Raw genomic sequence first — 24474 nt, forward strand, 5'->3', positions numbered from 1 at the left:
GTTCCTTGATAGACACCTATATGACACTATCTCACATAAAGAGCCAACTCACCCAGTCCAGCGCAAAGTCCACCTGGCGCACAAACGGCGACAGTCTCCGCACCACGGTGTTCGCTATGTGCAGCACCACGCTCGGCCGCTCGCGCATCATGCTGTATACGGCGGTCTTGGAGAGGAGCCCTATGCGGGAGAAGTGCTTCGCTCTGATGGAGAAGAAGCTGGGCTCCCCGGTGTCTTGGAGAGAGGACCAATAGTCGACCAACACACCACTATCGTAACCAATGAGCGAGCTACTAAGATAGAGCGATTTTGACCACATAAAGCTGAGTCTACTCCTCATTTAGAGACCTTTTCAACCAAACACACCAGTTTCTAATTGCTCCGTTCGTTTTGGCACGCCGCGCTCTCATTCCCTGACTGCTGTCTAACCGAGCCTTAAGATGCCATAGACAAACTACCGGTACTTACTACAAGAATGTCCATACTGTAAGGATGTCCACGTTTTGTGGCACCTCTTGGAAGACACCTATCTATATGACACTATATCACATAAATTATTACAAAATATAAACATTCGTGAGCGCACTAAAATATACTACCTAGTTATATTTACAGATAAATTATGTATGACTGTTTGTCTCTAAGTAAATAAATAAATAAATAAAAAGCCAACTCACCCAGTCCAGCGCAAAGTCCACCTGGCGCACAAACGGCGACAGTCTCCGCACCACGGTGTTCGCTATGTGCAGCACCACGCTCGGCCGCTCGCGCATCATGCTGTATACGGCGGTCTTGGAGAGGAGCCCTATGCGGGAGAAGTGCTTCGCTCTGATGGAGAAGAAGCTGGGCTCCCCGGTTAGGACGGCGAGACCGCCTTCGACTTCGCCTGGGGAATGAGGTTATAAATTTTAAGTTAGTGACTGGCGGAGAATGCTGAAGGAGTTTTGATGTAGAAATTATATGTATTGCTAGCTTATAAAATACCAACAAGATTTAGTGTAAGTCTAGGACTTCTGACTTATGAGACTTTTGCAAATAATTTGTTCTTGCCAAACACTCCTATCATGGAAACAATCGGTTGCATTTTTATAAATAGCTTCGCAATCAAAATAAATGCCTTTTTCTTTATTACCTTTCATCTTTCTAGACCTTTTTGTTTGTATAGATAGAGTACTACTTCAGATGTTACGTTAAATGTAATAGTAACTTACCTGGGTAGGCAGTGAACATGTGCACTTCACCCTCGCCCTCAGCCACCCTCTGGGAGACCACCAGAGCGCCAGACAGTAAGTACACTAGCGCAACATCCTGAAACACATACAGAAAATATATTAAAATTTTATATAAACTTGTATATATTTAGGTACCATGTAATTATAGAAACATACATTCAGAAACACATACGCATACATTCACATATAAGTTATTAACGTATGTTAACACTGTGTTTTAGCAATCTGACACTGCTTAGGGTTAGAACAACATAATATTGTGAATCATGTTTCTATAATATCTAGCGCAGAATTTTTATGTATAATATTAATAAGTAAAACCACGATAACATTCATGATACCTTCATTATGGCTGGCTCACCCAAGTCGTTACAATACATCTTAGAAGTGAAAACATTATTAAAATATTACATTATTACATTGTTACTTGCGAGTTTGGAAAAAATTAAAGGTCAGTCAAAAAAAAACGTTAATAAATGTTAATTTTTAAATTCGTGGGTAATGTGTAGTTTTAAAGATCTAAGCATAGATACAGACGGACGTGAAAAGCGACATTCCTTTTTTCATGGATTCCTCATCAACATAGACACACTAAACCTAATAAAATGCATAAAACCTCTCTCACCTTATGGCTCTCCTCCTTCATGATATAAGTCCCGGCGGGCAGGTCGCGCACCTGCACGACTCCCTTCAGCAGCTTGTCGTCTTCTAGACCTAGCTCCTTGATGAACGCTTCTGTCGCTATCTGGATTAGAGCCTGAAAGATACGACAGAAATTATGCTAGCATCTCTGGCGTCGGCTGTAGGATGGAGTGTAGATATCGATAGATAGCATTATTGCGCTATATGGGTTAATAATGGAGAAGTAAAAGGTAAAATACGTAAGAGACAAGGTTAACGACTAACATAGATTTAAGCTGAAAGCGAAAGTGGCTAGGAAAAACCTATACATTTTCCGCCTATCGCTGGTAAAGTAACAGGATGAGGAATTCTCGAGTGGACATTACGAAAAGATCGTAGCATATTTTTCGGTGTATTTCTGTCATATGCACATTTTTTTTTAAAGTACCATGATGATTTCCGCTAGCGGCTCCATTTTGGCACTGCCACACATAGCAAACTATCAAAACCTTATCTAAAGGTACTGGGTAGAGAGTAACTAACTTACCTGTTCATCCAAGTTCTCATTTTGGTTGTGTCTCTTGAACGATCCCTCCTTCCTCTGGAACGACGACGTCGGCTGTACGTCCGGTTGCTGAAAGATACAAAAACAAACTGTCAAATCAAAATATAATAATATCAATTAATGTTTTTTATGGACATAAATATTCATTGGAATCCTCTATATTTATCCGTTCATTGGTTGCACGAAAGCAGAGTTCTCGAGTGACCTGTATCATCTGTACCTTATGTACAATATACCGGGGCAGTCAATGATTGACGGTAATCAGACTGGCCAATCCTTTCACCACGCTGACAAAAACTAGTCTAGAAGATTCGTTCATAAATCCAACATAGCCGCCATTTTGGTTATTTTTTAGTTAACACATAATCTCTAGAGTACATTACCTGCGTAGTGCTTCCAGTGGCCGCTATATCGGGCACCATGTCCGGGCGGGGCGGGCGCGGCGCGTGCGCGGGCGACGCGCTTTCCGACTGTTATAATGAGAGCTGTTAGTCAAACTAGAGGGATGGGGGTTAGGGAGAAAGAGCACTCTTATTATTAGAGGGTTATAGTACATTGATGCATATAGGAGGAGGGGAGGGGGACAGAGAGGGGTATTGTAGGGAGAAAGACGGTTGATCAATTAGGAATTAGAAAATATTGTGGGTAAATCACATCATCAAGTCATTTAGTCAGTAATTTCTAGCTGCTATAAAATTGTGGGGTACAATACAAGGGACCATCAGTATTTTAAACGTACCTAACCGCTTTTCTGCAGTTTTCAGAACTTGTTATTTATATGGTACTACAAACAAACTTTAGGAAAAACATAAGGGATAGTTTCGCTACACACTCATTCTACTCTATTCCATAACTATCTCACCGCATGTTCAGGCACAGTCCTCTCAGTATGATGCGGAGTGTGTATGGAGGTTCTTTCATTGCTTGTGAGTGTATGTAGGTTTAGTAAGTATTAGTACGAAACAGAAGGGATAATGTCACTAGCACACATTCACCCATTCTACTCTACAGTAGACATAGGTTTCGGCTTAGTATGTATACACTTTTGCAACACCCTGTATAATAATGGGCACAGTCCTCTCGGTAGTATGGAGTTATTTATAAGGTAGACACTTTAGGAAAAACAGAAGGGATATTTTCACTATCACACATTAATTAATTCATCATTATAATAAAACAAATCTCACCGCATGCTCCGGCACAGTCCCCTCAGTATGATGCGGAGAGTGCATGTAGGTTTTTTCATTGCTCGTGAGTGTAAGTATAGTATTTAGTAGGAAACGGAAGGATATTTTTCACACATTCATTCATCATTACATCAATACAACTCTCACCGCTTGCTCAGGAACGGTTCTCTAAGTATGATGCGGAGAGTGCATGGAGGTTTTTCATTGCTCGTGAGTGTATGTATAGTACTTAGTAGGAAAGAAAGGCATCAATCACTACTACAAATTCACTCATCATATAATATTAACAAAAATCTCACCGCCTGCTCCGGCACAGTCCTCTCAGTATGATGTGGAGAGTGCATGGAGGTCGACGCGTCGCAGGTCCGCGCTTTAGACGGAGACAGGCCGATGTTGCCGGGCCGCCGCCGCTCGCGACCCTGGGGGGAATAGAGATAGGAATGGTTTTATTTTGGGTAAAATTTTAGCGTCATGATTTGTGGAGTAAAGTAAGCAATGGGGAGGAAAACACAAAGCTAATTCCAGATGTCACCACTGTCGAGTAGGCCCGATTCCCCAATTACTTAGGAATGTTTATTAGACCTTGGCCTTGGGGATATGCACAAAGGTTCCACTTGAGAGAGCCAGGTGCAGGTAGGTACTTACACCCCCACAGAGAATAGAATTGAATAAACATAGCTTTAAATCTGCATGAACAAATACGTTACTTTCTACAGCATTATTATTATTATTATTTAAACTAACCGGGTTGACGAGTTCTGCGCTCAGGCCGAGGTACTGGTGTAGCGCAGTGAACGTGACTCGTTGTAGTCGCACCATGATGATCTGTCAACCAATGTCATACAGAATTAGAACGTTTACTAGTAGAGGCTCTGGACGCTGTAACGCAGAAAAGACGAATAATTTCTGGTATATATAGGTTCATATAGGTTGAGTTATTTCTCCATAACAGCGTCCCTCAGTCCTATCTTATGTATTTTTTTATACATTATTGAATTTCAGAAATAATAAAACGTCCAAATCGGTTTACCCAGATGTGGCATGAAGCCATTGAGTGCATTTTTTAAACTTTAAATGTCGATGCCATTGGCATCATACCTGTATAACTCTGACGAATATATCCGGGTATTCTTTGAAGACTTCCTGGAAAGCTCTCATCGGTAGCTTTATCACTTGCGAGTCTTCCAGCGCCTTGGCATTCACAGTTTTGTACGGTTGAGAGTTTCCCTGTAAAAAACAATGAAGATAATGAGTACAATGATCACGAATAAAATGTTTAAAATGGCAAGGTGTTTGTTACCTTTTAGTGGTAATTAGGATAAAAAACATAAGACACCTTGAACAATGATTAGTTATAATGCCTTTAGTACAAAAACGATTGAGCTATGCATCATTTAACTTTGTTTCCACAATAATAAGGGTGCGTTGCACCATTTAACTTTAACTATTACAAACGTCACATCGTCTGTCAAAGCATTGGTTAAGCGAAAAATTGGTTGCACCATTCAACTATGGTTAAAATGACGTCATAACTTTAACGATAACCATTACCACCCCATGTTGGCCGGTTACTGCTTTTGTTAAAGTCAGGTAGCTGTCAAACGCGTTGTATAACCTCAAAGTAACAGTATTACGTACAAATATTAATATTAAATAATTCTTATCATGTCGCTTCTACGTGAAATAGCGCTTGAAACAAGTTCCTCAGAAATTGAGATTGAGGTGGAGTAAGTACGGAACTTACGAAATATGAAGAGAAAGGTGTACTTTCAGAGAACTGATAGATTCGCAGGTTCCAGGTCTCAAAAATGTGGCTCGTGTGTTGGCTTTAAAACTAGAACCTTTCTTACTGCCTCCAACGACGAAGTAAGTGCACCTATTATATGTTGTAGATGTAATGACCATCTTCACCACCAAATATGCGTCCACTTCTAGCCATGGGCTCTTCCAAGGAGCGAAACAACACTGTGCCCTCGGCCTTCCTTATCCAGCCACTACCGGCTACCTGCCGGTTGCCAGTCCAGCGCAGCAATCTAATATCAAAGTAACCTTCTTTAATTTTAACCTTCTTTAATTGAATAACCTTGTTTTCAGAAATTTTGCAATCACTCAAATACAGAAATATATCAATGAAAATAAGGACAGAACTAAGAAGAGTGCAGCCCATTATTGTGGCTACGGCATAGCTGCATAATATACCTATTATGTAAACAAAATAGAGACCCTGTGCTGTACCACCAGCTAGGGTTTTTATGATGTTTCATCATCTGATGAAGAGGAACCTGTCTATGCAGTTAACAGGAATGATGAGGATAATCGAAGAATGTCAATAAATAATTATTTTAATAGATTACATCGTTAGTTTTTATTTCAACTTGTTAAGAATTAATTAATAAGATAATTAATAATAAAGGCTTCTATTCTATTCTATTCTCTGGGGGTGTAAGTACCTGCACCTGGCTCTCTCGAATGGAACCTTTGTGCATATCCCCAAGGTCTTAACTGCCTTCCAAAGCTTGGACCATTTCTCCACCACGCTGGTACACTGCGGGTTGGTGGGTTCACATATCTAGATGTGCTAAATCTAGATATGCAGGTTTCCTCACGATGTTTTCCTCACCGTAAGAGCGATGGTATACATTGTACTTATGTTAAAAGAACTCATTGGTACGGTCAGGTGCAGAGAAACCTGACCCCCCTCCCATAGTAACAATGTTTCTGAGAGGGGTCAGGTTTTTCTGCACCTTACTGTACATGTCAGCGCCGGGATCGAACCCGCATCTCTGGCGTGAGGAGCGGGCGCTTACCCGACTGAGCTACCACCGCTCTTAATAAAGGCTTATTAGAGTCTACTTTGTCGCGGGTTTTATTGATGATAATCTTTTGGTCAATATTTGGAGGAACAACAGACTTAGTTCCTATGACATGTTGACTTTGAGTGCTTTGACAGAGAATGACGGCTACAATGTACTCTGTGACGGCTTCAGTCCGACAGCTAGATTTGGTATTGCCTTACATAAAAACGTTTCCCACAATAACTTTGGGGAAAATTATGTCTCAAACGAATAGCAACCCTAATAACATTAACAATGACCGACGATTTGATGGTGCAACACGTTGCAGTAAAATGTTAACTGTAACGACTCTGTCATTGCTAAGTTTAACCTTAACTATTACGATAACCGGGATGTTGATGCAACCCACCCTAAATTGTTACAATTTACACAAACCGGCTGCTGCTGTCTGGTGGGCACTATGGATTTCACCATCGAGAAGGATAACTATTGAGATCTTTGGTATCTACTAACTAACTACTACCGTGCTTGCATTAATTCAGACTTTCATCCGTTCACTGGCTGACAGTGAGCACGTCACGTCAATACGAGTACCTTAATGTCGCTGTTCTGACACCACTAGATCCCCGACTAACTGTGAAGCTGAGCAGCCGTTGCCAACGCTCTCAAACCCCCTTGGCCACCCAATCACTCACTCACTCGCTCAGTGACTCACCGTGAGTACATCTGTGAAGCTGAGCAGCGAGGTAACGCTCTCGCCCGCCTTCACCACCTTCAGAGACCCACTCACTCACTCACTCACTCACTCACTCGCTCAGTGACTCACCGTGAGTACATCTGTGAAGCTGAGCAGCGAGGTAACGCTCTCGCCCGCCTTCACCACCTTCAGAGACCGACCCACTCACTCACTCACTCACTCACTCACTCGCTCAGTGACTCACCGTGAGTACATCTGTGAAGCTGAGCAGCGAGGTAACGCTCTCGCCCGCCTTCACCACCTTCAGAGACCGACCCACCACTCACTCACTCACTCACCCACTCACTCAGTGACTCACCGTGAGCACATCTGTGAAGCTGAGCAGCGAGGTGACGCTCTCGCCGGCCTTCACCACCTTCAGGGACAGACTCACTCACTCACTCACCCACTCACTCAGTGACTCACTGACTCACCGTGAGTACATCAGTAAAGCTGAGCAGCGAGGTGACGCTCTCGCCGGCCTTCACCACCTTCAGGGACAGACTGCTTCCGTCCGGGTTCGTGATGTACACGTTGACGCGGCCGGTCTGCACCACGTAGACATTCTCGTCGGAGTCGCCTGGGGAGGAGGGGGGTTTGAGCGTTGTGGAGGGTGGTATTGAAGGATAGAGAGGAAGGTCATGAAATAGGTACATTGCAGCCTGAAGAGCAAGGTTAAGGTCATGTCGGACCAAGAGATGAAACACCTGGCTTGTGGTAGTCAGCGGTGGGGGAATCTACACTGATACGCTCTTGGGTCTTACAGCTCTTAGGCGTCGTCCTAAGTGGCAGCGATCGTACGTGTCCTATTTGAACTTCGCAAGTCATTATACAAGCGAAATAAAATATCTTTGAACTTATCGCAAGACGAGAACGCATCGCTGCCAATTTGGATGACGCCTTAAGAGAAGAAGAATCTGAATGATATAAGGTCACAAATAGATCTCAAAAGCTCAAAAATATCTTCCTAGTTCCTACGTCATTGACCAAAGAATCCAAACATAACCACTCACCAACTTTAAACAGATACGATCCGGCCGGCAAATTCAGTATCTCCGTGTGCTTGCACAGCATCAGGAACACGGGCTTCTCAAAGTGTCCGAACACTCGGATGCTGTGCAGCATGTACAGCGCGTCGGGCGGCACGCGCTCGTCGCTCGTCAGGTCCTCCTGCAGGTACTCCGCCGGCGGCTCCAGCACCTGGTGGTACCGATAAAGGAAGCTGATGAATCCTTGGTTTTGGAGACCACAGTAAATCTGAAGTTTCGGACCAAGGGTGGGAAGACTGCATAACGCTGTAAAGAGAACAATGCTACAAAGGCGTTCCTTGAGCATAATCAGTAACCAAAATCAGAGGTAAAGGCACCGACCACAAACCAGACGCTATCACACATTAGTAAGCCAACCAGAAGGAGAGCAAGTGGCTACTGCATCGTGATTCCTCTCGACTTACTCCCTGCACTTGCACACGGGAAAATACAAGTACACGCTACTGACCTAAACTAGAGTGTTATCGAAGTTTCACGCGAAAGAATATTTATTCTACAGAGATTTGTAAAAGTGGTATAAGTTGTAAGCCGACAGGTGGTGACTCTGAGGGTTATTCCAAAAGTCAAAGAACAAGAGAAGAAGAATTACCCTAAGTCACCCCCAGTTTGGCTTTACTACACCATTCACGCAACACTCGGCATAGTTATATACCCTCACTGACCTTCAGCTGCTCAGGCGCCGACTCCTTCTTGAGCTGCAGCAGCTTCCTCGCGAACCGCATGACGGCGCGGCGCTTCCGCCCCTGCCCGGAGTTGGAGATGGATTTGACCTTCCTCAGCATGCGGCGTCCGTAGAACAGCATCTTGTCCCGCTTGCGGAACCGCTTGTTCTCCCCGCCGGCGCCGAGACCGGCCGAGCTGATGAGCTGGTCCGCTAGAATGTGGAGGACGGCTGAATGTGGCATTAGCGGGTGTCAGTGCGGAGTGGTCACGCAATGTAAACTTTCTGCAGGTCTGGTACAGGTTTGATAGTTTGACGAAAACTATAAAAGTTTACGTTTTCTCGCATACTAAGTGGCGCCTCTAATGCAAAATATCATGAAAGTTTTGACAGATAATGTAAGCAGATGACAGGAGAAAACGTGAACTTTTTTCGTTTTCATAAATAGCAAAACCCGTACTAGAGGGTCTGTGTGTGTATCGTGACAATTAAATAGAGATTATATCTATCTATCTAATATACAGAATAGCTGAAGTGGCCGCCCATATATTATAACGAATAATCGATGACCGGGTAAAGGACTTCTCTGGAGATCACAATAAGGTAAGCATAGAGTGGGACGCCCTCCGCCCTACTGAATCGACGACATTAGAAAAGTAGTTGGTAGTGTCTGGATGAGGAAGGCCAGGGCCGAGTGTTGTGACACTTCTTGAAAAAAGGGTTCATGCTCAGTGGACGATAACGGGCTGTTGATGATGATTTAACAGTTCAGTCACACGTACGGTCAGCTGCATAAGTAGCTTTACACTTTTGAACCTTGTAAAACTGCTTACATAACCCACTGACAACGTTTGAAGGCAGTTTGTGAGTTTGACAAGGTACAAATGTGTATAGCTACTTATGCAGCTGACTGTACTTATTACAGCTATTTTTTGTACAACAAAGGATGTTTCGGCAAATTCGCAATCAGTACACATGATTCATAATAATCAAAATCACACAGTAGGTACTTTATGGAGACGCATGATCTAACATGCAGAGGACGAAGTCCAATATATGAACTCGGCGCAAAATATCATGAATTATTAGGTTGGTGACCAATTTCAAAGGGCAACTTGGATTCAATTAATGCGATAACGATTAAGATACGTGCTACTGATTTTTTAATCTCCTTGTAACGATTACATGCGACCCACATGACTATCATGTGAGAACATTGATGTCGATTCTGAAGGCATAAATTCTAATTTTAATGCTGTTAAAACCTTAAATTCTTTCCTCCTTCTTAATCATTTAATTCAACTACGAGTGTTTCCGTGAATCACATTCTTCGGTGGGAAAAAATATAGTTTGACACCTGTAAAGTTAAATAAGGGCTTTCAGAATCCACATTGTTACCTACCTTTCGCTTTCCACCTTTTGTAGTAGATGACAAATGCCAGCAGCAGAGATATCAGGATACAGCCGCATATCGACCACATTAGCTGAAACAAATGTGATATTTTTACATAAGTAAGGAGTAGGTTGATACACCTACTAGCGTGAATACCTCCTGTAGGTTGGCTGGTAGAAAATGCTTTTAGCATTAAGTCCACTTTTTGTACACTTATGTTATATTTGTGCAATAAAGTAGTATTAAATAAATAAATAAATACACCTACCGATTTGAGTGGCGAGACGGGGTCACTCTATATGACAAAAAACAAAGTTCGGAGCGTTACTGCGCGGACCACGACTCTATCTCGTTGTATTAAACGTCGTGCTGATTGTACGACAGCTCTCGTTCGTTCGTTTTCGTCAGTATAGAGTAGCCCTCAGTATCCGCGGCCAAGCGCTCGTTTCATTGGCTGAAGATACTGTCTCGCCACTCTACTCGGTAGGTGTATTAGTACGTAACTATAGGGCGAGATTTAATATAGCTTCGTATTTATTCACATAATTATCCTTTCTGGAGCTGGAGGAATAATTTGAAATAATTATAAAAATTTGAATAATTATGTTTTTATCATATTTCAGCGAGCCTAGTAACGAGTGAGCAGTTTGCCTACTAAGTTTAATGAACGTAGACGTAAAACAACCAATAAGTATATCGTAGGTATATTTTAATATCACGTAGGCATATTGAAGTAGGCAGGAAGTAAAATAACAATGTGGCCTCAACCACCTCTGAAGATAACAGTAAACACACAATTATCTGATAAACACGAGGAATATTTTTGCGGATTTGTTGTTGTTACGTGAGACCAAACACAAATCGGCCGAGCTCTTTACAATAATGGTTGCTTTTTATTGCAACTATGTACATAATATAATATATATTCATAAATAAATAAATATTTTGTCAATAATACACACAAAAACAATTTTTAAAAACCATTACATACAGTCGTCGAAATATAATAGGCCCGTTTGGACAGCTACACAAATTCGCTATTTACTCTTGATTTACTTGATGAAATACATAAAAAGATACATATCTGGCTTATTTTTAAACGGTTGAAAGAAAAAAGAACTTTTGAAGCACCAAAAGTTACTTATTGTTTAGATTTTTTATGATTTAGATTTGACACCAGCTGTCATCCCATTTATTTTCGAGCTGTCCAAACGGGCCTATTATATTTCGACGACTGTAATTTATATTAAAACTGTCAGTTCACAAGATGCAGGTACTCGAAATTCGACTCTTTATGTTAGACAGAAAGTCAAAATTATAAAGCCAATACAGATTAAACACTACCCAAGTACCCAGTACCCATTCAACATGAAAATGCATAGCAGGAAATAGAATAAAGCAGCTGTGTAGTTGCTGTTGGTGGTAAACCAAACACAATAAACTGTCTACTAAGCCAGTGGTTCAGTCTAGCTTGCGAAAGTCGAGGTTTCAGAGCGCTTCAGACAGATTTTCCGCTGTATTTCTTCTTCCATAAAACTAATATTACGACAGTATTTAAAAAAAATAAAAAACCAGCCTATACTTTTTTCTAATTAATAATGAAAGAAGTAATTAAATCGATGGAGTATTGGAGGAGAAAACAGGGGACTACGAAACGTCGATTTTGTGTAATTTTCTTAAGTATTTTCGGCTCTAGCTGAACCTGTTCCAGTCGCGCTCTACAGAGAATGTTCGGGCATGGCGCGACAGCAATATCTATGGAAAACCTAGTTTTGAATTCACGCGCTCGTTTGCATCGGTCTTAACCGTGCATGACGGCTCTTGGAGTCCTTGAGCCTTGCGAAGTTGCGATTTCTCTCGCAATCAATCGCAGCTCTAGACGAACCAGTATAGGGTTGCGAAAACACCCGCTGAGACAACATAGATACCTAATCTACCAATTTATTCTAGCATTTCACTGAATTTAAATGAATTGCCAAGTGATAGATGATACAGTCAAACTATAAAGTCATCAGACATCAAAGAGTGCGATTTTGCTAAGACTTTTTATGATCATCAGTTATTTACTTACTTTTACATAGATTTAAAAATAAAATACTGATTGATCATGGATTTTTTACGGATTTGTCCTTTAATAAATAAAACAGATCGATTAAATACGATCTTAAGCACTTACTTCGAAAAAAGGGGAGGTTTTCAAATCGTCTATTTTAATACTTTTTTATATATTTTGCGGTTATTTCAAAGGTGCTCCCATTTTAATTTAAAAAATTAATTACATCCACCGTTAAGCCTGGGAAAGAGGTAAAAATCCTACTAATATTATAAATGCGAAAGTGTGTGAGTGTGTATGTTTGTAACTTCTTCATGTAAAAATGGCTGAACCGGTTTTAATAAAATTTGGTAAGCAGTTAGCTGAGACTCTGTATTAACACATACTTTGTATCCCGGAATTCCCACGGGAAAGCTTTTTAAGGCGAAGCAAAGCTCACAGGAACAGTTAGTAGGGTATAAATTTTGTTATGAGTTGAATGATTGGTATAGACTATTGGGACTTAATCATTTACAGCTTGTAAATTGAAGTAAAATTGTATAAACTAATAATATCAGTAAAAGTAAAAAAAAGACTTCAGAAATTTGTAAAAATTGTAAGAAAGAATTTAATTTTGAGACCAAGACTATGTGACAGTACAAAAATTTAAACCTTAGCAGGTACTAAGTATAGTTTTGAAATGAGTGGATCCGACATCCAAACAGACATGACAAATCTAATAGGGCTTACATTTTTGCAATTCAGCAAAGGAATATCCTGGACAAGACATAAGATGTGGACAGTGGCCAAAGAAATTAAAAAAGTCAGCTTAACCCAACAGTACAACTGCTACACCATCCTAATAAACTGCTATACCTTTTTTCACGGAGAAAGACATCTGATACAAACAAAAACTACCCTTATTCGAATGTAATAAGGGTCCTGTCAGATGTCTTTCCCCGTGAAAAAAGGTATAATGGAAAATACAACAATTTTTACACAACTAAATGTAACCTAACCAACATTTAAAACCCCCATCATTTAAACACTACAGTTCTTGTTTCTAGTTTCAAAAGTTGTACATCAAAACAGTTGCATAACTATTGAACGGCTCAGCTGATCTTGATAAAATATGGATAAGAACAGGAGGTGTAACATAAACTTTGACCCAAAAAAACAGCATTTTGGGAGCACCACTACCACTCACAGATATACACAGAGACACATTAAGCCAACGTCTTTATAGTTGAGGGTTCAAAAGGACATCCTTGACTTGGTTGATCCAAAAAGTAGGATAGAAGTTCATAAGTTGTAGTCTGCTACCACAACAATACAAGTGGAGAAAGGTATTATTTGGCTATATTACATATATGTATATATATGTCAATTTGAGCAGTTTTTGTAAAATTCTTAGTATATTTTTATTATTTAGTGCATGTTGTGGGTTGTAAAAGTGAATAAATGTTTAATATATCTGTTCCATATTTTTTTACTAAATTTAAACTAGCAATGGGACCTGTTCCATTGTAAAAACATATAATTTATAAAGTAGAATAATACACAGTGAAACAATTTATCTGTTTCTTACAGATTCAAATGTAAAAACTACTGAAATTCTTTGTTTACAAAGATATTCCATATAAAAGTAAAAGAAAGATTGGGTAGAAATTGTGTTATTTAAAATATGAATAAAATAGTTTAAGTACCTAATTTTAATAGATAGCATTATCATAGAAAAAATATTTCAAGGATATATTTTTGGCAATCAAAGCTCTTGGTTATCTAATGTAATAAAGTAGCGAAAGGATGTTTTTTTTATGACTTGTGTTTACAAAAGGCAACAGGACGAGAAGAAATCATTTGAAATAATCGATCTCACCTGATTTTCTTGGAAACTGTCTGACCAGTCGGAGGTCCATGTCTCTAAAGCAAACATTTCTGCTTTTTCGTCATACAAATAGTTTTTTAAAAGTTTCACGACATCCATTACTGTATTATTGATAAGTAACTGTCTTTTATTTTCCTAAATTGATCAGTTTTTCAGTAAAATAACAATACAAAGAAAAACAACACAATACACTTCCATTTTCCATTCCCGCAGCGATTGACTTGACAATTTTGACAAGTTGGAATGGATGGGATAACATTAATGTCATAATTCTAGTCTGTGGCTAGTTTTTTTCAACCAAACTATTCTGTGGTTTTGTCATCAACTTCTGCCAGTGTCGTATAATCGTGTTATGAATAGAGCTTGGCCAGTGAAAGATGTCCAAAGAAACGGCGGCAAAGTCCCACCGACTAATAACGACCGACGTACAGACGAACTATAAAGTCCTGACAGTAAAGAGTGATTTTTTTACCATTATCAGTTATTTACTTACATTCACATAAATCTTAAAATAAATTGAGCGGTGGTGGCGTAATGGATAAGTCCTCGTCCTCTCAATCGAGAGGTCGTTTAATTATTTCAATTGTGTTTTCAATTAAGAAGTTTAAGTACACACGTGCTCTTACGGTGATGGGAAAACATCGAGAGGAAACCTGGACATCTAGATTCTAGATGTGTATCCGAAGTGCATTGTACTAATCCAAAAACGGGGATATGGTTCGCAACCTATCACGTGAGTACAAATGTGCTGCGAAAAGTGGGGATTACAGTCGTGCGCGAGTGCATATTACGTATATGTATGTAAAAATAAAATACCGATTGATAGTGGCTTTTTAACGAATTTGTCCTTAAATGAATATAATAGAACGATTAAATACGGTCTATAACAATCAGTTAGGATCCACTTCCGTTTTCAGAACTTTATAGTTTTGTTTTACTGTATGTTGTTCGAAAGTTCTTTTCATAACCACCATTTGTTAATATTGGGGCTATTTTCGATAATCCATGGATAATCCAATTGTTCAACACTACTAACAGTGACAGCTATCAATATCAATTTGATTTGACTAGGGCCTGCCACCTCTAGTCATATTTCCCCAACCCCTATCTAGTCTTTGCGCTTTGCAAATTCATTCATTTTAATAAAATAAAGTTATAAGTTATTTATATATCCTAATAAACATAAACATACACTCACGCCTTGCACTAATGTACTCCCTTGCGGAGTAGGCAGAGGTGCATATCCTAATAATATACATGATAATAATAAGTAGGTATAATCTAATACAATATAATATCAATCCTATAACCAATTATGTATATTATTATATATTATCCCTTACAAAGCAACGACTCTACATGAATCTTATCTTTACATTTTAAATTTCTTTCTCTACATGCTAAGTCATAACTCGACACTGGCCCAAATTGTTGACAAAACGACAGATTCACAGATTGCCACAAAATTGACTATTGGGCGATATTTTGTGATTGTGATCTTGCAATTCTTGTTTATTTTTATTTATTATTAAAATTACTGATGCCGAGCCTAGGAAATTACTATGGAACGAGCCATGTCTATGTATAATAGTTCAACTCAGCCCCAGTGTAGAGTATGTCTTCAGCAATGCAGTGAACAGTATTCTTCTTTATTTGACTTCATAGAAGACACTCCTATCCATGAGCATATCACTTCTCTAGTTGACATAAAGATCTCGGAAAATGACGGATATCCACAAGTAATATGTCGCTGCTGCCTTCAGGATCTGCAGGTGGCCATTAGCTTCCGGCAGAGATGTTTAAATACTAACAGTAGTCTCAGTGAATTGGAGCTACTCAAGCCAGTTAAAAAAGAAGAGATTAAATCAGATGAATATGATGATGATAATGACGATCATGAACCAAGCTATGAAGATGAAGCAATCTACAAAGATGACCAAGGAACTTTGACTGAGCTTCAGATAAGTATTGATAAAAGTCAGCTTCACCCGTTTATCCATATAGCACAGATAAACAGTGTAAAATCATACAAAGTGAACCCAGAGCCTGCATTCCAGTGCCATGATTGTGGAGAAACCTTCAGGACTAAGTGTAAACTACGGGTACATTGGAAAAAGATTCATTTGCCATTTGCCTACAAGTGCCTAATTTGTAAAAGAATATTCAAAAGTCCACGAGCATATCACAAACATTTGAAAAATAATGAAAAGAAGGTTTGTGTCAATCTCCAGGAGGTAATGGTTGAGGGAGAGGGCAACGAACGAAAATTTGTGTGTAGAAAGTGTAACCATTCAACTAAGTCCCGTTTATACATGGAGACACATTCAAAGGTACATGGTCTGAAGATGTTTGCTTGTGACATGTGTCCACAAATGTTTAGACAAAAATCGGCACTGTCTACCCATAAAAAATACACACATAAACTATGTACTGACAAATTCACTTGTCACATCTGTGGCAAACAAATGGTTGGAAAACCATTCCTTATTAAACACCTAAGACGAAGACATAGTAATAAAGTCCAGTGTGATATCTGTAAAAAAGAATATAAAAATAGAGATTACCTAGTTGAGCACATGAAGAGGCATAATGATAAAAAAACTCACAACTGTACAATCTGTACAAAGTCATATTATACAACAAGTGCTCTACTGCAACATCAACAAATAGTTCATGAAAAGAAACAATATCAATGCAAGATTTGTGGTTACAAATCCACAAACAGTGTTAAAAAGCATGAATTACGGCACACAGATGGAAATGTTGCATGTGTGACCTGTGGTAAATTTTTTGAAAACAACTCTAAGCTACAGAAGCATGCTGAGGTCCATAACTCAGAAAAGAAGTTTTTCTGCCCTATTTGTAACCACAATTTCCTTAGGAAAAAATCTGTCGGACATCATATTGCTCAAAAGCATAGAATTAAAAATGATCCAATGACATAGTAGGAAGGTAGTGTGCTCTGTGCTGGCAATTACCCTGGGCCTGGAGTTCAGCTGACAATTAGGGCTATGCATTTTTATTTTATTGAATAATATTGTAAGTACATAATTTATATTTTAAATAAATACTTTCAATATTTAAATGAAGCTATTTCATTTAAGTTACTTTAGCTAGGACTATGACCATTCCCCGCGACCAGGTTGGTGGGTTCAGACATGTAGATGTGCACTTCCCTCATGTTTTTTTTTATTGAAGCAATATGGAGAAGCTGGTTGATACATAAATAGGACTGTGCAGATCCATAGACCTACATAATATCCATATTAATATTATACAATGTATGTGTAATACATATACCTACATATGTACTTATGCCCTCCTAGATGGGGTTATTACTTGCGAAAGGTGGCTGGTTATGATTGGATGCGGAAAGCTATACATAGATCGCATCCAGTGGCGTGCTTCGGGAGAGGCCTACATCCAGCAGTGGACTGCTATAGGCTGATGATGATGATGATTATTATTATTATAGATAGACAGATCTGATAGGAGATAGAATGAGTGTCCACCATTTTCATTTAGTTTTTCTATCCAAAGATTTAATTATCCCTGGATACAATATTGTGATTAATTTTACATAGTACCTCTACAGACATCATACAAACCTTGTTGGTCACGTAACTTTACTATTCATGTAAGTACTTACTCTGTAGGTAGCATGGAAGTAGAAAAACTACTTCCATGGTAGGTAGATGGAATAGAGTACTTACTAAAATGTGTTCTGTCTGGGGATGCCGGATGGGTGTACTAGGTAGGTACTCCTGCAAATTAACTGTGCACCTGATGACCTGACCAACAAAAACCAGAGGTCATAATTATTAACATTTACCCATCATTTACCTAACTAGCTTTGACATACCCCTGGCCCCTGGTTCTTTTCGGCCAGGTGCACAGTTAATTCACACGAGTAGTACTTATACTTTGACTTATAATTATACTTGACTTTTTTTTTTGTAGTTGTTCAGAGGTGAGATTTTTATAAATCTGCGTACATACCGGCCAAACGAACGAGTTTCGTTGGCCTTTGGGCGTTCGTTGGGCCGGTCTGTACGCAGCTTAAATCGAGTCGCTTTGGCGCCTACAAAGTTCACCCAGACTGGTCCCTACTCTGCTAGTAAGTACTTACATAACAGCATCTAGACTAGATATAAAGATGCGTGAGTACATACCTTCTAGAGGTAGGTACTCACGCTTCTTTATCTACAAGGTCTCCATGCTGATGTCACACCAAGGGGAAATTGGTGAGTATCTTATTTGCTAAAAATAAGCAAGATAATGCCTTTAGTACTTATTGTAGGTAACCAGTTTGTAACTGCAAGGCACTGGGTGGATAGGTACATTGTGATGTGTGTGACAGTGTTATATGGGTACTTATCATAGAAAGGAGTACTAGTACTAGTATTACTGTAAGTACTTGTTATTTTATGATACATATGTTTGAGAAGCAATCTAGCTTATATTCAAGGTAAAATGAAACATTCACAGATTGGATTGGAAACAATATATTTTTTATTTATGCTTAGTAGCCATATGGTATCGTATGGAGTCTTTGCGGAGGAATTTATGATTACAAATGTGGCAGGAAAACTTCTTATCACCATGTACTTCAGCATGTTTGTCTAGATAACGCTGGCTTTCAAAAAATCTCCCGCAAACTTTACATGCTACATTGTTGGCTGTGTGCATCATCTGATGCCTTTTAACACTCTTATGGCATTTGTAATCACAAAACTTGCAATGATAGAGTTTCTTTTCATGTACATTTTGTATGTGGCCTATTTTCTCCCCTAATGTATAAAATGTTTTGCTGCAGATTTTACATTTGTAAGTCTTATTACCACTATGCCTCTTCATATGCATTGTTATATTATGTTTAGACTTAAATTCTTTCTTACAGATATCACATTGGAATTTACCCCTATGGCTTGTCAATAAGTGTCTTGTTAAATTTAATTTTCCTACATATACTTTGCCGCACATGTGACAACTGAATTCTTCATTACATAGTTTATGTGTGTATTTTCTATGGGAATACAGTGATGAATATTGTTTAAATGACTTGTCGCACATATCACAGGAATACATTTTCACACTAGAATGTATCAAAACATGTTTTCTTATGTAACAACCCACTTTAGTTGAATAGTCACATGTTTTACAACAAAATGTCCGTCCTTTACCCTCTCCCTCAACCGTCATATCCTGAAGGTTTACACAAACTTTCTTTTTAATTTCTTTCAAATGTCTATTAAATGAAAGTGAATTTTTGTATATTCTTTTGCAAATGTGGCACTTATATTCCTGTGGTGTGGTATGAATCTTTTTCCAGTGCATCTGCAGTTTAAATTTACTCTTGAATACTTCTCCACAATCATGGCACTCAAATAATGATTTGTGGGATTTAGTGTTATGTGCTTTGTTAAATAACTGAAGCTGACTTGTGTCAATTCTTATTTGTACCTCACTGGTATGTTCTTCGTCATCTTCATAGATTGGTTCATATTTATCATCATCATGTTCATCTTGGTATATCTCTTCTTTTTTAACTGGACTGAGTGTTTCCAATCCAGTTAAAACTTCAGAATCCCTGAGACTGCTGTTTGTATTTATACATCTCTGCCGGAAGCTAATGGCCACCTGCAGATCCTGAAGGCAGCAGCGACATATTGCTTGTGGATATCCGTCATTTTCCGAGATCTTAATGTCAACTAGAGAAGTGATGTGCTCATGGATAGGAGCGTCTTGTATAGAGTCATATAGCGAAGAATATTGTTCACTGCATTGCTGAAGACATGCTCTACACAGGGGTAGAGTTAAGCTATCCAAATTTTCTGTCTTTCGTAGCCTCGGCATCTTTATTGGTACCTACTTAAATATCAACACATGTTCAAGCTCATTTATTGTTATGATTTATAAATTACGATATCATATTCTTCTATTTCAATGAGATCACTTGCAAATGCAAATAATGAAAATTTACTAAAAGAAAATCAAAATAAATAAACGTAAACAAACGCGTCGCAGTCGCAGCAGTGACGCAGTCTGTCAAACTGTCACAAATAGTCATTTTCCAACCAAACTATTCTGTGGTTTTGTCATCAACATCTGCCAGTGTCGTGTAATCGTGAATAGAGCTTGGCCAGCGAAAGAGGTCTAAAGAAACGACAGCAAAATTAGAAATCTACCTGCGGCCACATTGATACACAACTTGATACTTTTATGTCATGAAAACTGAGGGCTGGCCTTGGGCTGGCAGTAAAATAAATGTTTAGCTGTGTTTGGCAGAATTTAACCAAGTTGTACTGTACTAGCATAATCTAGTTTTATTTATTTAAATGTGGTCACACAAACGTAGTGTTCTTTTCTCTATGCTGGCTTGGCTGGCGTTGCCAGCGTTGCCAGTTCGTTCTAAAAGGGACGATTTTCGTCCTTTTTGACGCTGAACCGTCCCCTCGACGTCCCTTTGCATCCACCGTCCCTTTTAGGACGCAATAAGTTCGGAATCTTTTTATGAACGCGCTCATTTACTTTATTTCGCCCATAATTTTTTAAACATTCAACGAATATGAAGAACATGTACAAAAAAAAATATGAACGGGTGCAAATCGAGGAAAAATTCTTGACACAGCACAGATTAGTAATAATATTTTTGGTAAATAATAATTATGCTACCATCCTGGAGTTTAATTAGCCTAAATCAATATATTTTGGTTTCGTAAATTCAATATCTACTCATTTATTGTCCTGAATTTGACTTGACTCATATTCAAGTAGCATATTTAAAAACCAAATATGGCTGAGAGCGTTTTCGCCTGTTTGCAAAAAGTAAAACTTTAAAATTAAGTTTTGGAATTAGTTTACGGTTGACCGGAATAATGTATATTTTGTGGGGCTTATATACTTAACTCTGAATAACCAAATTTGTACTTACTTCAAATAACATTATGAATTTGATACACTTACCGATTTATACACTTAACATTTTTTTTAAACCGTCCCTTTTTATAAGAAACCGTCCGTTTTCAGAGGTTTTCAGGCAAACTTCTGTCCGAAATGGTTCTATTCTATGATTCTATGGGACTGGCAACACTGGCGTTGCGTTGGTGTGGTGGTTGCGTGGCGTTTTCTTTGTCGTCCTTCCTTTCCTTGTGTAAAAAAACGATTATTTAAATCTAATCTTGTGCCTTGTCTTGTTCTATAACTTCATAATGTAAGCATCATTATAGTAATCATATTTTATTAAATTCTCTTGTATAGCTTCTTCGTAATTTGAATAAACTTAGCGTTGGACTGGTTCATTAATATGGCGTCCGACGTTGCTCAAGTCCGAGATTAAAAATAGATTCCCCTATCCTCACTCTTCGTGTGCCTGAAGTAAATCATACTATAGTTTTATTTGTACCTTTCCAGATGTCCCGTTACCGAGAGTGGGATCTTTCGTGCAAGGTCTACGTGGGTAACCTAGGCACTAACGCTTCCAAGTATGAAATTGAGAAAGTGTTTGCGAAATATGGGACCATCCGCAACGTATGGGTGGCGCGAAACCCGCCAGGCTTTGCGTTTGTCGAATTTGAGGACACGCGCGATGCTGAAGATGCCGTCAGAGGATTAGATGGAACGTGAGTCTTTCCACCATTATACTTTTAGGTTAGTTACGACTTAGGTATTGTACTATCGATTTGGTCGCACGAGGGCTCGGCCATATTGGCTGGATTCATCGTGAACTATCGGGACACTCGCCATGGCATTTTGCACGCTCCTTAGATCCGTTTCATTTTCAATGTGAAACGCTTGAGTCATAAGTGTGCTACAGCATGATACCTCCAGTCTGAGACTGATATGTGGCATCTTTATAGATATCACTTGGTTTGGAATGGGGAACATTTATTCTTTTACGTATCTTTCAATCAGCCTAGATTTGTTTCCGTATTCAAAATATTAAATTTTACTTTATATTTGGTGGTTTTCTATTCCAGACGCTGTTGTGGTACCCGCATCCGTGTGGAAATGTCCAGTGGGCGCACACGCAGAGACGGCCGCAGAGTCTCCAGGTATACACCACTTCCTAGTTTTGATGCTTTGTACATACTAATTAAACGGTTACTTTATGATTTAGCAAAAATACCTTTCTATAAATTAATATCAAAAACAAAACTTTACATTTTATTTATTGTCTTATAAAGAATTTTTGTAGAAATTAAATGTGGTGGGTGTTGGAACGTTTGCAGGTCCATTTTATCAACCAACCACCAACACACCTACTGCCTCACCACATCTGTTCACCACAACGGCTCGTATACAACCTTCAATAAGACATCCGTGACCAACGCTCTCAGCAACATCCTCGCCGGCTTCAACGGTCTCGCCAATCGACTGCGTGCGGCAGCAGCCTCCAATAACTACATCCCTCTCCTCACCGCTGTCACCTAAACCTTATCCTCATGGACCTAACTGTGAGCAACAAATTACTGTCAGTGTAAGACACTGCCCCATCTGGTCCAGAACCTCTGCAATTCCCTGATGCTTCACCGACTGCACACTCTCAACATCACCGAGGCTTCAAGCAAAAAACAGCAACAGTCAACTTGCCACGTGCAAAGCAACAGTATCTCTCGCATCTTCCAATATCTGCTGCACAACGGAAGATATGTTGAAAATAGTCGGTCAACAGTAGTAAACCCTTCGACCCACCGCAGCCTCACAGCAGTCAACCAACGCATCAGGCTCATCAAGTCTCGGTACTTTATTTGTCCTATATTTAGCACTTCCTTACCTTATTTGACTATTAGTAATCATAAAGATTAGGTGTTCAGTGAATTCAAAAAATTCCTTTAACTGATTAGAAAGTAAATATCTAATATAAATTATAATTTGGATGTACTACATATAATATGTGTAACCCGTTGGAAATGTCCTAGAACCAATTAATTTATAAATTGACCGATCCAAATATTCCATTATAAACCAAAAATAAGTATACATATATTTGGTACTGAAACTAAATTATTTGGAGACATTTCCGTCGGGTTGTTTTCAACAGGTAAGTTGCGTGTAGCTTGGTAGTTATGTAACGTGTGGTTGTGGCGCAGGTCCCGCAGCCGCAGCCCCCGGCGGCGCTCGTACTCCCGCGGGCGCTCGGGGTCGCCGCGCCGCTCGCCCTCCCCGCGCCGTCGCTCGCCCTCCCCCCGCCGCCGCTCGCCCTCGCCCCGTCGCAGCCGCTCTGACAGCAGGAGCAGGTAAACACTCCCATCATGATCTGCACATAATCGTCCACTGCTCCACGACACTGTCCTTCTGAGGAACTACAGACTGTGCTAGTCGAATTTCTGAGCATAGTGTTATTATTTATACAACATTACAGCTTACCCTTATACATTTAATGAAAAATTAAGATATGTAGGTTACTTACGACATCGGTATTGTATTCGAACCCGTGAACTGTACACTTATACATTTAAAGAAAAACTAAGATATGTAGGTTAGTGACGACGTCGGTATTGTATTCGAACCCGTGAACTATCGGGTCACTCGCCATGGCATTTTGCACGCTCCTTAGATCCGTTTCATTTTCAATGTGAAACGCTTGAGTCATAAGTGTGCTACAGCATGATACCTCCAATCTGAGACTGATATGTGGCATCTTTATAGATATCACTTGGCTTGGAATGGGGAACATGGTAGTTATGTTTTATTTGTCACCCAAGTCTGCAGTTAATGCATGATTCATTCATAATCCAACTTATCCTGTTAAAAGCTAAAGTAAAACATTAATTTTACAATTACTATTTAAGCATTTATAATTATATGTTATATTTTTTTCAGATACTAAACCCGAAGAAAATTGAAAGGAGTGTCTGGGTAATAAGAAAGTGAATAGGCTTTATTATAAGACGTGTATTGTGTAATGGTTGAATGTGAGCAAAATTTTGTATGAGTGAAAGGAAAATGTATGTGTAAATTATATTTGGTTGCCAATTAATGTCTTCTCAGTAGCTTACGATATTTTAGTTACTTCACTCTATTGTGTTGCAATTATCAGATTATTTGTATATTTTATTGTATAGCGCTAAGTATACATGTATGGATGAAATATCATTGTACAAGTGATAAGGGTAGAACACATATATCCGACTTTATTATGTACCTACTAACTTTAACAATTAAATAAGTTTAGATTATAGGAATTATTGTAGTCTACTCAAATAAATTATAAAAAAATAATTATTTGTATAATTTTACAATTTCTAAATACTTTTTAAATAAATCAAATATTAATTTTCTCTGAATCCATAATTTAGTAAAAAAATACAGG

At 39.0% G+C, this 24474-nt stretch overlaps 4 protein-coding genes and 1 non-coding gene across 7 annotated transcripts in view; 3 read left to right on the forward strand and 2 right to left on the reverse strand.

The window, feature by feature from the left end:
- Nucleotides 1-14393, reverse strand: part of LOC105398688 (neuropathy target esterase sws) — a 36820-nt gene extending 22427 nt beyond the window's left edge. Inside the window, exons 1-13 of the mRNA XM_048625758.1 lie at nucleotides 14151-14393; nucleotides 10249-10330; nucleotides 8848-9077; nucleotides 8150-8336; nucleotides 7571-7716; nucleotides 4704-4832; nucleotides 4350-4430; nucleotides 3905-4024; nucleotides 2802-2888; nucleotides 2401-2487; nucleotides 1858-1989; nucleotides 1212-1308; nucleotides 678-886 (exon numbers count right to left, since the gene is read on the reverse strand). Coding sequence (XP_048481715.1) covers nucleotides 678-886; nucleotides 1212-1308; nucleotides 1858-1989; nucleotides 2401-2487; nucleotides 2802-2888; nucleotides 3905-4024; nucleotides 4350-4430; nucleotides 4704-4832; nucleotides 7571-7716; nucleotides 8150-8336; nucleotides 8848-9077; nucleotides 10249-10330; nucleotides 14151-14258 — 1695 coding nt within the window. The 5' untranslated portion in view covers nucleotides 14259-14393. The remainder of the gene's footprint in view (nucleotides 1-677; nucleotides 887-1211; nucleotides 1309-1857; nucleotides 1990-2400; nucleotides 2488-2801; nucleotides 2889-3904; nucleotides 4025-4349; nucleotides 4431-4703; nucleotides 4833-7570; nucleotides 7717-8149; nucleotides 8337-8847; nucleotides 9078-10248; nucleotides 10331-14150) is intronic.
- A 1264-nt stretch (nucleotides 14394-15657) lies between these two features.
- On the forward strand, nucleotides 15658-17244 carry LOC105398653 (zinc finger and BTB domain-containing protein 41). The gene has a single exon (XM_011570812.3). It carries the CDS (start codon nucleotides 15722-15724, stop codon nucleotides 17102-17104), a length of 1383 nt encoding a protein of 460 aa, XP_011569114.3. The 5' UTR covers nucleotides 15658-15721; the 3' UTR covers nucleotides 17105-17244.
- Nucleotides 17245-18593: 1349 nt separating this feature from the next.
- On the reverse strand, nucleotides 18594-20358 carry LOC105398655 (zinc finger protein 595). Its single transcript, XM_048626055.1, has one exon. The coding sequence runs from the start codon at nucleotides 20013-20015 to the stop codon at nucleotides 18672-18674; it is 1344 nt and encodes a 447-aa protein (XP_048482012.1). The 5' UTR covers nucleotides 20016-20358; the 3' UTR covers nucleotides 18594-18671.
- Nucleotides 20359-21230: 872 nt separating this feature from the next.
- On the forward strand, nucleotides 21231-24383 carry LOC119691223 (RNA-binding protein 1). Of its 3 annotated transcripts, none has more exons than XR_005253861.2 (5): nucleotides 21231-21372; nucleotides 21573-21781; nucleotides 22139-22213; nucleotides 22391-22900; nucleotides 23252-23398. XR_005253861.2 is itself a non-coding variant. In XM_038108135.2 (5 exons), exons 2-5 carry the CDS (start codon nucleotides 21573-21575, stop codon nucleotides 23989-23991), a joined length of 438 nt encoding a protein of 145 aa, XP_037964063.1. In that variant the 5' UTR covers nucleotides 21231-21372; the 3' UTR covers nucleotides 23992-24383. The 3 variants fall into 3 exon arrangements, 2 of the variants coding, with proteins under 2 accessions (XP_037964063.1, XP_037964064.2); XM_038108135.2 differs by lacking the exon at nucleotides 22391-22900 and adding an exon at nucleotides 23985-24383; XM_038108136.2 differs by lacking the exons at nucleotides 21231-21372; nucleotides 21573-21781; nucleotides 22139-22213 and adding an exon at nucleotides 23985-24383 and having other exon boundaries at nucleotides 22590-22900.
- On the forward strand, nucleotides 23705-23838 carry LOC119691323. The gene has a single exon (XR_005253896.1). It is a non-coding gene; the product is annotated as a small nucleolar RNA SNORA53 (small nucleolar RNA).
- Nucleotides 24384-24474: the final 91 nt, after the last annotated feature.

Source organism: Plutella xylostella, chromosome 15 (genome assembly GCF_932276165.1).
Source record: "Plutella xylostella chromosome 15, ilPluXylo3.1, whole genome shotgun sequence".
NCBI classification, from domain to species: Eukaryota; Metazoa; Arthropoda; class Insecta; order Lepidoptera; family Plutellidae; genus Plutella; species Plutella xylostella.